General features: G+C 45.5%; 1 protein-coding gene across 1 annotated transcript in view; it reads right to left on the reverse strand.

Moving 5' to 3' along the window:
* rimbp2b (RIMS binding protein 2b) overlaps positions 1 to 17,145 on the reverse strand; it is a 100,683-nt gene that overhangs the window by 26,331 nt on the left and 57,207 nt on the right. Inside the window, exons 5-9 of the mRNA XM_080004113.1 lie at positions 15,546 to 15,629; positions 6,580 to 6,669; positions 3,664 to 3,786; positions 2,122 to 2,226; positions 440 to 490 (exon numbers count right to left, since the gene is read on the reverse strand). Coding sequence (XP_079860239.1) covers positions 440 to 490; positions 2,122 to 2,226; positions 3,664 to 3,786; positions 6,580 to 6,669; positions 15,546 to 15,629 — 453 coding nt within the window. The remainder of the gene's footprint in view (positions 1 to 439; positions 491 to 2,121; positions 2,227 to 3,663; positions 3,787 to 6,579; positions 6,670 to 15,545; positions 15,630 to 17,145) is intronic.

Consider the following 17,145-nt stretch of genomic DNA (forward strand, 5'->3'; position numbering starts at 1 on the left):
CTATATAAAAAAACCTGTTGTAATTCTGGTCTAAATGTCATTTTGTGTTTGTCATGCAGCCAGACAAACAGGCAGCACTCTTGTTCTGGCATGTAGCAGGCACATTTCGGCCCCACCCAGATCCGTGACGTCAGACTGAGGCACTCACACAGCACTCACAGGTGTCAGTCTCCCCTTCCCTCCCTTTGCCATTGCAGTCTCTCCCCAAGTTGCATTTTTCAAATGTGCGCGTTTCATTACTCTTTTTCTATGTAAATGCCATGGGACGCACACAGATATCAGGGATTTCAGCCAATAGGGTCAGGGGAGAGAGGAAATGGCTTCAATTGCCAGGCTGGCCTGCCGCACTCATCCCAGCGACAACAACACACTTAAGACTCACAGCCAACCCACCCGACCACACACACCTCCCGTCCGCCACCAGAGTCCTGAAACTCACCTCTAACAGATGGACAGCGCCTTCATGCTCCTTTTTAGCCTCAACCTGAGCCTGGGAGACACAGGGAAGCAGAGTGAGCTGCAGAGCTAAAGCACCAGCGAGAGGCCTCAGTAAACTGCTGGACTCCTCTCTATCTTGGTTTTCAATGTGTCTCTATAATTGTGTATCAAGGCAAAGTGCAATTTCGGAGAAATTGCACTTTGAATAGTCATGATTTAGCTGCAGGACTGTTTGACATCATAGAACAATATTTAGATAGTATAGCATTTGAGGGTCACTGTCTAGGTCATTTAATAACTTTGCTCCGCTACAACCCTTAATATAACGTCCATTTAGATCTTGAATTTTTAATGTGAGTTTAATGTCTGCCAATTTAGTTCAGCTATCTGGAGCAAAAGGTTTTTGCTTTTGCTCCTTGAGTTCTTGTCGTGTTTGTTAAGTCTGCGTTGTGCCTTTGGGCTGTATGCAAACTGGGAAGTAGCCTGGGGATGGGCAAGTTTATCTACTGCCATGAAAAAAATACTGACGTGAGTTGTTGAGCACAGTCTGTACACAATTTGTTTCTGTCTTGCTGCGTAACAAGATGTTTTTTTTCACAAATAAGTGGCAACAGAAACAACAGTCAAGGTTTTTTGCAGCGATCTTGTTGCAGTTTTGATGTTGTGAACGGTGGAATGGCGAATCAATCACTGTGCACAAGGAAAAGTAACTCCGAGTGAGTGGCAAACTTTTTAGGATGAGTTGCAATTAATAGCCATTTATTTAACAATGTTTCTTTAACACTTTTGCACACGCACTGTTTAGAGCTCCCACCTGACTGTGGCTGAGACCTCAAAGTAAGCGATCTGATCACATTCCTGAGTTCACACCTTGTATTAACATATGTATTTAACTATCCAGATATTATCTGGATACAGATCAAATATTAACCCTGCCAAGGAGCTAAAAAGAAAAAAACTTAGGGTAATACAAAACCACTACATAGAAATTCCTAAAATGATAGGGTGCCAATAAACCAGGAACATCTGTTGAGGAAAACAAACTCTCCATGCAAATCAGAGAGCATCTGTGATTTTCCAATATCATAAATCCATTTGGTGGATGATTAATTTCAGAGAACACAGGGACCAGTGGGTGACTATGGAGGGGGATAACACAGTAATGAGCTTGTGCTAATGAGAGAAACGGATACAACTTTAATGTCGATGTTGGAGATGCGGTGCAGCCTCTCAGCTCTGATACCAAACAACAAGGCATGAGTGACAATTCCCATCACGTTACACCCTCAGCCACTGCTTCGCGTGCCTAGACAACACAGTCAGGCTGCACCCCGGAGACAGACAAACCGTCAGATGATCCACAGTAGGGGCCTCTTTTTAAAGCAAGCCTACCTCACCCCCCCCACCCCCCAAAAAATATAACATCTACTTTGGGCAGATCATGCCCACGAATCAGGCTCACTGATTGGCTCGCTCTGACAAAGGGAGTAAGGCACTCTTTAGATAACGGATAGCTCTGTCTTGGAGCGGTGGCAGAGGGACTTGACAGACAGCATTTTTAAGAGGCAACGCAAGGAACGTGAGATAGCGCTGCTGCTACACACAAAGCTCTCTTAAAGCTGCAGCGGGGGGAAAGCGACAAACCCTTTTGGGTTGATGTTTGCGCACTGTGAGCACCCTTACCTTCTGGAGAAGGTCAATCTCCTGCTGCTTTGCATTGAGTACAGCCAGGGCTTGCTCATGCTCCAACTCTAGCTGCTGCCTCCGCTCTGCAGCCTCACGCATATGCTGTTCGCAGGGGAGGACGGGGGGTGGAGAGCAGGGGGGGGCGGAGGAGTGTGGGGGTGCACAAAGAGGGCTGCTGTTAGTAGAACTTAAAACCTGTGGCACTGAGATGAAAAAATGAAAAAAAAAAAAAACGCATCTCCAGTCTTCTATTCCAAAAGTCAGAAGTGATGCGTGCAAACGAATAGGAGAGACTGTACTGCGTATGGGGCAGCTTATTGAGGTGCAGAATTGGGGAAACTCTCTTGGTGAAGAAGAGAAACTAAAAGAGACATGAACTACGGCGCAGTGGTTGCCGCGATTAATCGGTTCATGGTGCACAATCCTGTTTGAGGGATCAAACTGAATTTTTGCATTAGTACGAGCTTATGGATGAGGACTAGAGATGCTTTGCTGTGTGGAAAAGAAAATAAATACTTCATCAATCCACAGTGTAAAGTTTACTGCCCCCTTTAGGTGGCTAAATGCCGATTAAAAGGTGCCATTACTGAGACATTTCTGAGTGCGATGAGCTGCCGTCAACAATGAAATCTCTGCATGTTCAACAGGAGGGCGGGTGGGGGGTTTTATTCAACTTTCAACTCTTATGCGTGCTCAATCACCCGTGGTCATCCATAACAAATAAAAAGCCATAGCATACATAAGGACTGGATGCCAGGCTCATTGGAACCAAGCATAGCAGTGGTATCCAGGCTATCCAGGCCAATGTTATTTCTCATTTGTGAATAACAAAGAAATAAGATTCACAAAAAAATACACGTGTACACAAATTTCAAAGATTGTTAGTTAAAAGGCAAATAAAAATGACCATGCCGGTACAATAACTAATAACGCAGTCTGGGAAATGTAATGCCATCTAACGAGATTGACATTAGCATCATGAACAGTGACCACCCCAACCCTCACCCCTACCCGACACCTCCCGAACGTCACTTTTCCTCGAAACAACACACACAGGTCAAACTCTTAGTCCTGCCTCATGCACGACCGCATTCCACGGTGCGCCGCGTTCATTCACATTGTCACATGTTGTGATACTTCTGAACTCTGGCGGAGGAGGGGGGAGAAAGGAATGGGGTGTTCAAGGGTGGAGTGGGGAAGGTGAGATTGGTGGGGAGAGTATGTGTGTGTGAGGGAGTGGGTGTGTGTGTGTGTATGGGGGGGGGGGGGGGGGCTACTCCAAGCATCTACCCTTTCACAGCTGACAGTGATGAGACCTCCTCCTCAACGAGAGACTGGAAAAGCAACAGACAGGTCAGGGACGTTAGACGGAACAGAGGAAGAACGCCAAGCTCGGGCGTTGGTTGAGAGAGGATGTGGAGGGGGGAAACTAGAGCCGGGCGCCACACACACACACACACACACACACACACACACACACACACACACACACACACACACTAGTATGAGTACGTAAGGACAAGCTATCGGTGAGCTCACCTTGAGCACCTGCTCGAGGTTCTCCAGTTTGCCTTGGAGCTGGTTCTTCTCCCACACGGCTGAATCTCTCTCCTGCGTCACAGCGCCGAGGGCCTCTTTGAGCTGGACATACTCACACTTCACCTGCGCAGAGAACGGGCGAGGAGGACGAGCATGACGTGGCAGCAGCACACAGTTATGGAGATAGCACCAGACAACAGAGCCTTCTTTTTAAACCAGGGCTTCGAAAGAGAACTGGAATTAAGCATTTTTTTAAAAGGATCAAAAGTGTAAATGAAAACATAATCATATTTCATTGTTCCAGAAATAAAACATTATTTTGAAATGCCTATTAATGTATAGTAAGAATTTTATTTTGTCTTCAAGGACTGTAGCTAACTTTTTTTATTTCCACAATCCTAAATGTCGGATCTACATCGCGTCTGTTTTTATTCAATTTATCAATGTGACTCTCAGTATCTCCCTGAAACAGGCATGTACATCCCAGAGTCTGAATAATGTTTTCAAGCATATTGCTTCAATGGAAAATAGACTCTTTTTTTTTTTTTTTGTTCTGACTGGTTTTGGAGCATTGAGTACCGATGCTAACCAGTATCTGCAACCCTCCCACTTATGTGGATGGCGTTCCATCTATATGCAAACCAATGCAAAATTGGCTCAAGCACGACAGGAAAGCCTCAATGTGTTTAACGCTAAAAGCCGCTAAACGCCACCCTAGTGGCTTTTTCAGGGCCCTCCAACACAGAGACACAGATGATGGTAATAAACGTACCAGTATATTGAAGAAAGTGGGCAAGACGGAACAAGCCCGGAGCGGATGGAAACATGTTATGATAAAGGCTCCTCCCGTGTGTGATCCCAGGTCCAATTAACTAGCTCTAAGACAGGTGTGGCTGCATAAATCACCCAACTCCCACACCACAAGCCCCCAACACCAAACTATGGCCGAAACCCGCCCCAACAAAGCAGAGAAAAAAAGAAAGAAACAAAATAAACTGCCTGGACTCTGAAACAAGGTTCCCATACCTTGAACAAAAAATGTCCAACAAAACACAAACAGTCCCCTTTCCCGGAGACCTGGTTCCCCAGAACAGCACGGTCCATGTGCGACCCTCCCCCAGGGCGACGACGGACTCCCCTTCTCCCTTCCGGAGCGTGGGGAATTCCACTGCTGTGCTGGTGGAGGTGTAGCCGGGTTTGGCTTTCACGGGGCTGCTTGGAGGGGTGGCCTGGTTGCTGGGCTTCTGGATGGTCCCAGTGGTGGCTGCTGTGAGGAGCAGCTAGCTGCAGAATGTTACCCATTGTGGCTGCTGCGGCTGCTTCTCCCCAATCCTCTGCTGGACATCCTGGGAGCTGCTGCTGCCAGTCGGGAAAGGGCTGGTACTATGGCCGCCCATTAACCTGCTGGTGGCTCAAGTGCGTCTTCAGACGGCCCTTCTTTGTCCCTTCCCCGTGCCGGGGAGTCACTGTTCAGGCGCCAGGGCAGCAGCTCCCCTGCCACACGCCACATAAGTGGCTTTTCCCGGGCTCCCCGACGCAGAGACACAGGGGATGATGTTGAAGACAAACCATTTTGATGGTTCGTATCCACCACTGATCCCAGGCCCAATTAACTAGACCCAAGACGGGTGTGGCTGCTTAAATCAGACCACCCCCCATCAAATCTTTTAAATGTTGTCATGTTGTGGAAGAAACATGCCCTGCCAACCATGGTCGCAGAAAAACAAGGGGAGGGATTCTTTCAGGATTCAGCTTTCATTTAATTCACTCTGTTCATTCAACTCTGTGAAGTTGGATGAAACTAGTGAGACCTTTTTCACAAGAAATGTACAATTATTACTATTATAACAATATATTATAACCATTATTTCAGAGGTCCTCCTTGCTGGCTTGACAGCCAAAACTACAAGAATCTGAATGGGGACTGCTTTGCTTTATTTCATTATTCTGTCCCTTATAGGCAGCACAGCGATTAGTTATGAGCCATGAATGACAAACTTATGAATCCATCAACAACAACAACAGCAGCAGGAAATGATTCCACCTCTGAGCAATCTACGTTGGCACGGTAAAAAGCATCCATGCAGCTCGAGACACCCCTATTCTCTCAAACAGTGGACGGACCAGGGGATGCCCCTGGGGGGTGGGTGAACAGTCGAGCTGTGTTGGATAAAAGAAGGGCAGTGATCATTTACCATCCCCAGCCGACCCACACCCAGCAAGTTTAGGGAGATAAGGATCGGAACATGGGGGTGGGGGGATGGGGATGCGGGGAGTGAGGGCTAATATCCGCACTGCCCTGAAGAGCACTGTTCTCATATCCGCGCAAGTGATAACAGTGAGGGATAGCTGCTCAGAGAGAGCTGCTCCCGGTCCTGATAAGGCATCAATATCCCCCCATCCTCCTTACAGCCGCTAGCTGCCAATCAACTCCGGCAGGAAATTGCCTTGCTGTCCACAGCAAGGCCTGGCACTCTGTGTTGGTTGATCTCCACAGTGTCTGCCTTATCAGCTGAGGAGGCCTCGGAGGTCTCTGGGCTAAGAGGTGAGTCGATGGGGCTCGAATAGAATTGGAGGCGTGCGGCTCCAGAAGCTGCAGAAAACAGCCAAGCGTCCGCAACACACATACATCTTCCGCCACAGCTCTGGTCCAGAGCAGGTGGGACCCAGAAAACCCATTTTTTAGTGTGTTAGAATGTGAAGGCAAAAGGGAATTTGCTCTGTCGAGGAGAAAAAAAACTCCTGCTTACGTGACTCAGAAATATCGTAGTCAAATGTCTCCAAGTTTAATAAATCGAAAAGGGCCCTGCACTATTGTGAGGATTATTTGGAGTTATATGAAAACTGTTTGAGTAGTTCAAGTAGGGGCGTAACCAAAGGGAAGAAGTTAGCTGTAGTGTACGTGCGACACCTTACCTTCTCATACTCTGAGGACTTTTGGCTATTGTCGAAAAACTGGAGGCTCAACTGCTTCTTTTCCTGGAGGACATCTTGAAGCTCATTCTCCTGGGGGCCACAGGGAGAAAGAATGGAGTATTTAGACCCCACACTGGACTACATGATTAGACCAGAGCAGAGAACTCCACTATGAGTGTTAGCAGTAGGCCAAGAAGTATTCCTCTGGAAGGATTGCTTGAGGTTCTCTCATCTGTCTCAGAAAGGATGACGGGGGGGGGGGTACTAAGAATAAGCTGCCATTTTACTGGCATGATACAATAGCCAGCACTGGAAAATAATAAGAACACAAGCAGAATAATACACCGTGGGAACGTCACAAGACACAAATGAGATTTTTTACTTGCGTACATCCCATCTTCAAAACAGCTCACAAAAACACACACATACACGCAGACACGCACACACATCCTCCTCCCGCATCATTTTTCCCACCAAGTGTGTCAGCGGGAGATTAAAAAACATCTCTTCATTGGTGACTGGGAAAACCTAATTACATTCAATCACCAGCCACGAGGCGTGCTGTGGTTGCTATTTGCTGTGTCAGGTGGAGACTTCGCTGTCTCCCTCGCTCCACCTCCCTCGCTCTCTCGCCCTCTCTCCCTCCCTTACTCGCTCTCAGAAAGACCTCTGTCTTTCTGTTTCTATCTCTCATTTTTCTTGTTCTCTATGTCTGCATTTTACATGAGCCGCAGCAACGGGCAAGGTGTGTGTGTGTGTGCGTGCGTGCCTGCGCGGGTACGTGTGTGTGTGTGTGTGTGTGTGTGTGTGTGTGTGTGTGTGTGCATGAAGGAACCTGGTCATGCACGGTCGATTTACAGTAAGTACAGCACTTCCTAACGGCTGACAGTGCAGCACTGCCTTGTCCTGCCGCTGCCCCGCTTCTCCCTGATGTTTGACTCATGAGGGTCAACCATGCTTCGACGGGGTGCAAATGTAGCCGTGGGCACTAATGCTAACATGGATCCAATTGTACACAATCGCACAACACATTTGCAAATGTAATGTGTTCCACTCATGGGGAATTATGAAGCATTATGAGCACTGTTGCAGTTCTGCCTGCGACACGCCACCAGAGTGGCATTTCCCAGGCCCTCCGAATAAGAGACACAGGCAGATGGGCTTGAAAGGTACCAGTTTGTGGCTGTTTCGCCTACCACACGCGAACCAAGTAGCATTTTCAGGAACCTACGGCACAGATACACAGACGACGAGGTTTCGGACACAGTTTATTGTAGAGAGTGGGCTAGGTGGACTAAGCCTGGAGCAGATGGACACCTCATGACAAGGGTTCCTGTGTGTGTTGGGGGTTTAACGTGTTGCTCGTTAGACCAACCAACGAGCAACAGGTATGCAGCCACCCTGATCCTGGGCCCCAATTATCTAAACCCAGGACAAGTGTGGCTGCTCAAACCACACCATCCCCACACCTCACTTTTTTTTTTTAGAGAGTGGGCAAGATGGATCAAGCCCGGAGCAGATGTAATACATGTCATGACAAGGGCTCCTCTTTTGTGTGTGTGTGGGGATGCTGGTTTTACCTGCTGCTTGTTGATTACTCTCACAAGCAACAGACATACAGCCACCCTGATCGTGGGCCCAACACAACCCCCACACCACATACCCCCAACACCAAACTGAAGCCTACTCCCCCCCAGCCATGCAGAGAGGGGAAAAAAGGAAAAAAATAATGCTGGCTTCTGAAAGAGGGTTCCCATACCTAAAACTACAGACTCTGACACAGGGTTCCTATGCCTAAAACGACCGACTCTGACACAGTGCTGCTATACCTTACCACAATAAAATACTGGACTCTGGAACAGGGTTCCCATACCTTAAACAAAAAAAATGTCCAACAAAACAGAACTGGTCCCCAGCACGTCCATGGGTGACCCTCCCAAAGGGCGACTGCTTCTCCCCCGGTTCTCCGCCGGACACCCTGGGTGCTGGGAGAGGGCTGGTGCTGTGGCTGGCTGTTGAACCACTGGTGGCCCTAGGGTGCCTTCGGATGGCCTTTCTGTGTTCCTTTCCCGTGCCGGAAAGTGGTGTTTTCAGGGCCATCCGACACAGAGACAGGCAATGGGGTTGAAAAGTACCAGTTTTATTGTAGTGAGTGGGCAAGGTGGAACAAACCCGGAGCAGATGGACAATAGTACCAATAAAGTACCAATAAATGAGAAGGCAAAATATCACACTCTGAGCATACTATGTACTAAACACAGCAAATTTCTCTGAAAGGGTTTGATTTCTGGAATTTATTTGAGCCTATAGTCCAGTTACCAGTTGCAATTAGGATTCATCCATGGTTGTCTATTATTTTGGTTTTCATTTAACTAAGGGCTGGCGCTTATTTGATGGTACACTGACATTTACTTTTGCCAAATTGACAAGGGGGAGTTTACTCCCAAGACCAGAATTTGGTCTGCAGGTCTGCGTGGAGATTATTATGTGTTATTATGAGGTGTACTCATTTTTATTCTACATACAGTACATTGCATGAAAAAGATACCTGGACTTCTCGGGAAAACAGAAAACTGAAGAAAGCAAACTCTGCTCGGATACTGTCGTTTGACCAGTTAGTTTGATCTGCTGCATTTGTCATTCATTTAAATTCACTGTCACCCCCCACCCCAATAAATCATTGCCATTTTAAACTGCATCAATTGTGTCCTGTCAATTTTAATATTTCCCGTATAAGCATTGGATTGCATTGGCAGTCCCATTCGTATCCATTGATTCTTCAATTCAGAGCTAATACACACTGGCTGGGCCTTCAGGTGTTCATTCCAAATGACAAACATCTACTGAAGAGGGCACACACTCCACATCGTACAATGATGTAAACTATTATTTGAAACAACTGAGTGAGAATGGCAGGTGGTTGGTATTCTACTGACTGTGAGAAAACAGTCATCAGCTAGCAGGTCCACTGTCTGTATGTTCCACTGACTGGTGTTAAGTAACAGAGGAGGATGGTCAGGTTCCACAGCTTCTCTATCTGTGTAACCTTAGTGTTTCAGTATTTAAATCATATTTGAAATATATTTCGGGGTCTCAAAAAACAGTGTGATAACATGTTTGTCTCTCACACGGTAAAATGCTATTACAAGCAGCTTAAGCAGTTGCAGCTCAGAGAAGAGATTCCACATGTGTTTTTCATAGTCCCAAAATCATTCACACAATCACTGACCACAAATAAGTATTTTTCTTCAGTGCATGTTTCGTCACTTTGACAGCGGTCACAAGGGCCAAAAAGCAGCAAAGACAGCAACAGTGAAAGGACGGTATTTCATCTTACAATTAACCCTCTGTCAAATGCTATAAAATAATATATAGAAAAAATAACCCACACGGAAATATTATTATTATCTCCATTTATAGTTTTTTTGCTTTTCTAGTTCATGTGGCAAAGATGTAATTTCCGTTGTCCTACTTTCTCAGTTGACACACACTATCAAGAGTCTATTAGCACCTCCACAATCCTAATTGGAGAATTGGGCTGTACGTGACGTGAATAGGAGGTCATTGTTAATCAGTTGCTAGACTAGGAGGAACTGCGCTAGAGAATAATTCTAGCACACTCAGAAATTTGCCACACTTTTTAGTAAATCTATGTGAAAGCATTCACCTAAAATACAATACTTAAAAAAAAAAATCTAACTGTGTTAACGCTAGTCTAGAAAGTAGATTTCAGAGACGAAGATAACACATTTAATGCCATACCAACGGGGAGGTCACTAGAACATCTTCTATGCACTATTTGGAGTGTTCTGGTGAATAATGCATGCTGCAGTGGGGCTCATTGTAATTAGGCCCGTGGTGCCGAATACCTGAGGTCTGGCTCCGTTTGAAGGCCGGAGGCAGCCGTGCGGTTCCGAGCGGGCACGGTTTGGCCCGGAGTGCCGGCCTGCCGCTGTGCCCTTCTAATTAGCGCGAGCCTGACGGACGAGACAGCGCTCCTCTCTCGCAGACGAGCAAAACAAACATTTTTCACAAGGACTCCGTGTTCTCCTGACTTACTCATTGTCGGTGCCGCGCATTAGTCTTGTTCAACAAAGAACACTGGAAGCCAAGTCAAATATATATTACACTAGGATTGTAATACCATGCAGGTTCTCTATTATGGAAGCCAATTTTACAGGTACACTGGAATAATGCATGCACCGTGAGGTCCTTTCATCTGTCGTGCAGAATTAAAATATTCCACTTTTTCTTTTGTAGCAGTGAGTTTGCATATAAGTGCAGCGGTGTTTCTTGTGTAGTTGAATCTACTGCACTGCGTGAAAATATTAATAATATGTCCCCCCCCCCCACACACACACACACACACACACACACACACACACACACACACACACACACACACACACACACACACACACACACACACACACACACACACACATATCCCCAACCATAAGGCAACAAGAAACACTTGGCAAGATACGATCTGAGCAGGAGGCATTTGCAAAGGCTCCTTAATGAAAGCTCAGAGGTAAAATGCCCTTCATGAGCAGAGCGTCAGACAGCTCACACTCACTTCGTCTCCCTGAATTATTGAGCATGCCCCCCCCCCCACACACACACACCCAGAGTTGTGCGTTTCGACTTGTTTAAGGTGCTTCAGTCATCGTCTGCCATTGATCTTCGATTAGCAGTTTTGTGTTCTGTATTCGGTTCCTGTTGGCGCAAGTAATGCCTGTCACCATGGTAACACGCCTTAAACGCCAGCGATACACTGGCTGTTGACGCGAAGAGGATTTTACCAGGAAGGTGGAGATGCCAGATGGCTCTGCCAGTGTTTACTGTCACTCACAACACGCGCCCAGACTGTTTTAATATACAAGACGGCGAGAGTACAGAATTGACGCCAGCTATGACATCTATGTTCGATATTAAACATTAAACGTGCGTTCCTTATATAGCTTGGCCCCTAAACACACACGGTATTATTATCCTATACACTCATGAGAGAATCTGCAGAGGGAAGCTGTTAGATGTTCCTGCTCTTAACCGTGCATTCCCTCAAGCCTTCAGAAGTTATTTTCACCTGAGCGGGAGAAAAAGGGAGAACGAAATGGGAGAGAGCGAGAGACAGACAGACAGAGACAGACAGATAAACAGATACATTCATACATACATACAAAGATACATAGATAGAAAGTAAAAGAGAAGCCAGTAGGGAGCAAACAGAGAGTGAACTTGCGGTCGACCCCTCACGCTGGTGTTGTTTGTGTTTGTGCGATAAGAGCGGTGCGGCGCTCTGCCGAGACCAACCTGTCATTTCTGTACGCCATTTGGGGACAGTTTGTCCTCTGGGTCGTTTTCCCGAGTCCGAGAAGGGCTGACAATAGAAGGAGAGTGGAAGCGCTGCTCTGGGCGGAGAGCGTGAGAGCAGAGGACGGGAGCGGTGAAATAATAAAAAACAGCCCAAATGGAGTGTTTATTTGGGGCAGAGAGAGCCACAGACAAAGACAGCTTATCTAAAGAGAGGAGCCTTCCAGGCATCGGAGAACGAAGTCAGATGGGTTAGCCATTTAACTCACTGACAAATCCATTAAGCAATTTTTTACTCAATACAGTCATCTGCTAATAATAACGATAATAATAAGTTATAATAATAATAAAATTATTATCATTATTATTATTATAGCAACATAATATACTCCAAATTCAGTGTTCTCTCCTGACTGTTGTAGCATGATAATTGTGACCTATAATTAATATTTTGAGTTTAGTTTTCTTTGGGCGGCAACAGGTTTTTGATAAAACCTGGAAAATTCAATTTAGCCTATGGCCGCATGGGCGGCGACAGAGGTCCGTATGTCTCAGGGGTAGGTTCTACATTCAGGAATTCTCACAAAATATATCAGGAAAATACCTGACTACTTCTTAATCAAACAATGAATGTTTTATAATAACAAAGTTCTACAATATGGTAAAAAGGTTTAGGTAAAAAAACAACGTAAAAATAAGTTAAAACACACATCTGGGAAGTGATATGATAGCTGCTATGAAAAGACGAATCTATTGACTGAGGGATTGTATTTAATGGCGCTTTAATGCGCAACTAATGTATTCTAAGATGAATAATAGAAAGGAACGAATTATCGCCGTGCCACACCAACATCACTTTGCCATGCTTTACCGGAGTTCCAGGGTTACTGGTTTAATCTTTTCCTGCATCAGCGTATCCGTATGGGCTCCGATGGGTCGTGTCTCGTCTTTGTTACTGACTCGGCTTGGGATTCCCGTGGGCCATCTGGTCTGGAACTGGTAGAAAGGTCACATATCCTTCCGTATTGCCGGGTTATGGAACAGCAAGATGTGAGCGAGTGAGGTGGTGGTTGGGTGGCATGTCGGCGCTTTGGAGGATCTGGTGCGTTTGTTCAACCCAGGTAAAGTGACTCGCACAAAACGGTTATTCGAGCTGAAAGGAGGGATCTTAAAACGGTCGTTCTTCAACCAAGTAAAAGGGAAGATAAAAGGAGTAAAGGCTTTCAAGGTACGATGCGTACCTCAGGGTCGTTGCGACTTTGGGGAAATCACGGTGCAAAAACGTGGTTCCAAAGGACAAAGAAAAAAAAGGCCAGGTGCCACCGTGCCAGGTAAAGTGAAAGTAAGTTCTTCGGGTAAATTTCATGGTCGCAAGAGAGCGTGAGTGGTTGTCCGTTCGGCCTGTTTATCCCTTCAGGAGAAGGCGGGACCGGCGGCCATCGACATTGGTTGTTGTAGTTGTCGCGAGACTTTCCCTGGAGAAGGGGTGTTGCCCTTTCTTTACACCAGCTACACTCTGAGAGCCTGTTTGGGACTTATTTTCATTTTCTTTTCGCCCTTGGCTGCATTTGCAGGTAAACTTGAGAATCTTGTCCATTGCTACTGGTTCATAATCTGCATCACCAACCTCAACGGACTTCAAAACATCATCAACATCTTTGGTTGTTAAAACAGCGGGCGTATCGTCGGTCTCCTCCGGTGGTTCTTGAAAATATTGTGTTTCATGGTCACATTCAGGTTGAAATCTACTGTTTGAAATGTTCTCCAAGTCTGGGATAATGCCGGTATCAGTTTCAGCATCGCTGTCAGAGAAATGACTATCATTGCAGAAAATGAAGTCCAGTAGGCGCTGCTTACACTGACTTGGATCTATAGCACTGGTCAGGTTAAGGTCCGCGATATGATTTAGATCTTCACATTGTGACTTCACATCACATGGAACATGGAGGAATGATCTTCAACTGGACGTTCGCTTTAAAGGAAACGATCGAACGCGTTTGTTCAGTGTCTTGTAAGTGAACTGTGTTTCCCCATTGTAATCTAAGGGGAATATATTTTTCTACTATTTATAAATCAAACTCGGTTTTTAAAATACATTGAGAGATAAAACCCACAAAGGACCACAAATCTCATTTTCCTTCTAGAAAGTTTTTTTCAAATTACTTGGCTGCTCCTGGCGATTTTAGAAAATTTGCGGCAATGCGGGTTTTGCTGCAGTGGGTCACAAATACAAAGCCTAATCACCCTGGAATGGCAGGAGCTCTCCAGTAAAGGCCTATGTGCCGGGCTGAGATCCTCTCTCTTTTTCCCAGCGTGACAGCCAGTGATAAGTCTCCAGTACACGCTGGGATCACAGCCGCAACGGCGACCAGCCCTCAGACCACAACCGTCAACTTGAGCAGGAGCGCCGTGCTGTGACTCACGGCAGAGATCAGAGTCAAAGTCAAGAACGAGGGGCAGCAATATCGAAACGGCCCCTATGACTGCTCTCATCTCAGGATTGTGTGTGTGTGTGTGTGTGTGTATCCTTTCTGCCAGCTTATTTGCACTTGCTTTAATCAGCTCTATCCATCCAGTGTTTATGCACTTAACCCTCAATTAATTAATTGTTTCATCTCCTCAGTTTTCTCTTTCACTTGAGCTCAAGTCACAAAGTCCAAGCATTTCTTCGCCAGCAATCAATGCTACTGGTTGTATTGTAGTTCATTTGACAGTTAAACTTGAAACTAGTAACACCATATGGTAAGGAATTTTAGACACTAAACTAACAGTAGAACTTGAAACTACAATAAGGTACTACAGTGACAGTATTCAATGTTCAACTTCATCAAGTGGCGAAAACACAAGAACTTAATCCAACCATGGCTAAGAACTGTTACATTTGATATTGTCGTATTGGTGGCATTGGCTATGACAGCTAACCAGACACGGTGTTCTTTAATTACAGTAATTGCAGCTCGGGTGCCCTTTGTGCAACAATTTATGCCTTTAAATGTCAAGGTAAGACATGGAGTTGAGCACCACTTTAGAAAGGACCTTCAGAAAAGTCAGGAAAGAGAGGATTTTTTTTTTTTCCACTTGGCGGCTTAGTGGCTTCTTTTCCACCTCGTCTCTCCTTCTTCTCCAAGCCTTTTGTTTTGAGTCAAGGGCAACCCCCAAGGCAAGTGACATTTTTAGTACATTCTTAGAAAATGTCCCTCCGGAAACATGAAACGGCACAGACCATGACCTTTTTTTTTTTTTTACCCCATGGGTGACCATTACATCCACATATACATTACATATACTATGTACATAAGTAAATTGTACTGCTCCAACCCCTGCAAACTGCATGCTGTATACAACAACACAGCAGCCTGGGTACACAGAATATGAAGCACAATTCCCACTGTGTTTAACTATAAACAGCAAATGAACAAAACATGTCGTAAACCTGTATTTTAGACAAACGTGCATATTTAATCCAGGGGTTCCTGTTCTTTATTTTTTCAGCGTTGTTTTCGGTAGCTTTCGTTTCCGCAGCTCACCCTCTCTCGGGACCATTGTGTTTGTGGTCGTAGCAGGCACGAGGTACTCTCAGGTAAAAATCAATTTTGGCGCTCAGCCTTTGTACCGAGAGGCTCGGTGTGTGTTATTTTCAGAGCACTTACCAAAGTCTGACATGTTTGAATCTTTTTTTTCACCTCCACCTCAAGTGCTTCACACTCCCTCCTCCTGGTGCTGATCTCAGTCTCCTGAGGAGAGAGGAAAAAGTAGAGGACGGCTGCTCGGGGTTTGTCAGGAACAGTGACTTCTTCTGAGAACTTGGCGGACAGTGAGCCCAGGCAGTCAAGCACAGCGTGTCACTGTTCAGCATTGTTCAGACATTTTTTTTTTTCCTTTTCTGTCTCTGTCTGAATGTATGAGATATTATTTGTAACTCATTACACAATGTTGGTCTATTCTAGACTGCCAGGAAGCATTTGCCAGGGCACACAATGTATTCTGGGTTTGGAATAAACTTTGTGGGAATCACATAAACGTAGTTTGAGTACAGTGTAACTTGAATAAACTCTAGCCCAGAGTTAAATTAACCCTGGGAATGAATTTTTCTTGGAATGAAAAATAAAGAAGAAGAATAATCTTTATTCATCACACAGCACACTCATGTGGTGACAGCTACCAACACACACACACACACACACACACATGCACACGCACACACACACACAGTGGGCAGCATACAGCAACGCACCCAGGGAGCAATTCCAAACATCCATCGCTGGTCAGACGATAATCCTTTTGCATTTGTTTTCCATATAACATCTTTTCCAATGTTATATGGAGGAAATCCCATGAGAGCACGGGAAGAACATGCAAACTCCACATAGAAAAGGCCCCTTATCGGGAGATAACCAACCGGAGCACAGTGCCAACAGCACCCTAGGCGAGAATCAAACCCAGGACCTTCTTGCTGTGAGGTAGCAGTGTAAGCACTGCCCCCCCGTTCCTACGTGGGGTAATACACCACAAAGGATGAGTCCTGAACACAAGCTGGACTAGGGGTTGGAAAATAAACTCCGGAAATCTTACACACTGTCAAACTGTCAAACTCCAGATTTTTTAATCCCAAAAATTTGCTGTGCAGTTTTCAAGAGCAACCCGTGCTCCTCATATGCATATTGAATTTGAGGCTATGAGTACATGAGCTCCCCAGTGTAATAATGTGAAGAGGTTGAGCTTTCTTCAACTCATTGGCTCATCATTATCCAGAGTGACTATCCAGGGGCGTGGCGCTGTGTTAATTAGAGAGTCTCTTGTGTGGAATCAGGCAACTCAATAGAAATGCCACTATCAAAGATGGCGGGGTATCCTGTCCATAGCTGGAGCTCTAATCCAATCAAGAGTCCCCTCTTCAGTTTGATCCACCATGATAATGTGTGGCGGTATTATACACAAGCACAGAGGATACCCTCATACTCATCATTGTTTAAATAGTTACCACTATATAATGAAGTACTGGCTACGGGATGGCCTTGTTGCCGGAGTACAGTGCCAGGGGTGCAGTGGGGTGATAAAGCCTCCCTAGGGGAGCCTCAAGCACCCCTAAATAAGCAGAAACTGATCTCAAGAGTTCAAAATTCAAATAAAAGAATAGCAGATTTGTTGTAAATAATGTAAAAAACAAACAAAAAAGAAACACATGCTCCTGACATGTGGCTGCATTTGCGCTGTGCTGAACTATGTGAAATGTTGTTGCATTTCACAAAT

Source organism: Zeus faber (assembly GCF_960531495.2).
Source record: "Zeus faber genome assembly, chromosome: 7".
In the NCBI taxonomy this organism is placed as follows: Eukaryota; Metazoa; Chordata; class Actinopteri; order Zeiformes; family Zeidae; genus Zeus; species Zeus faber.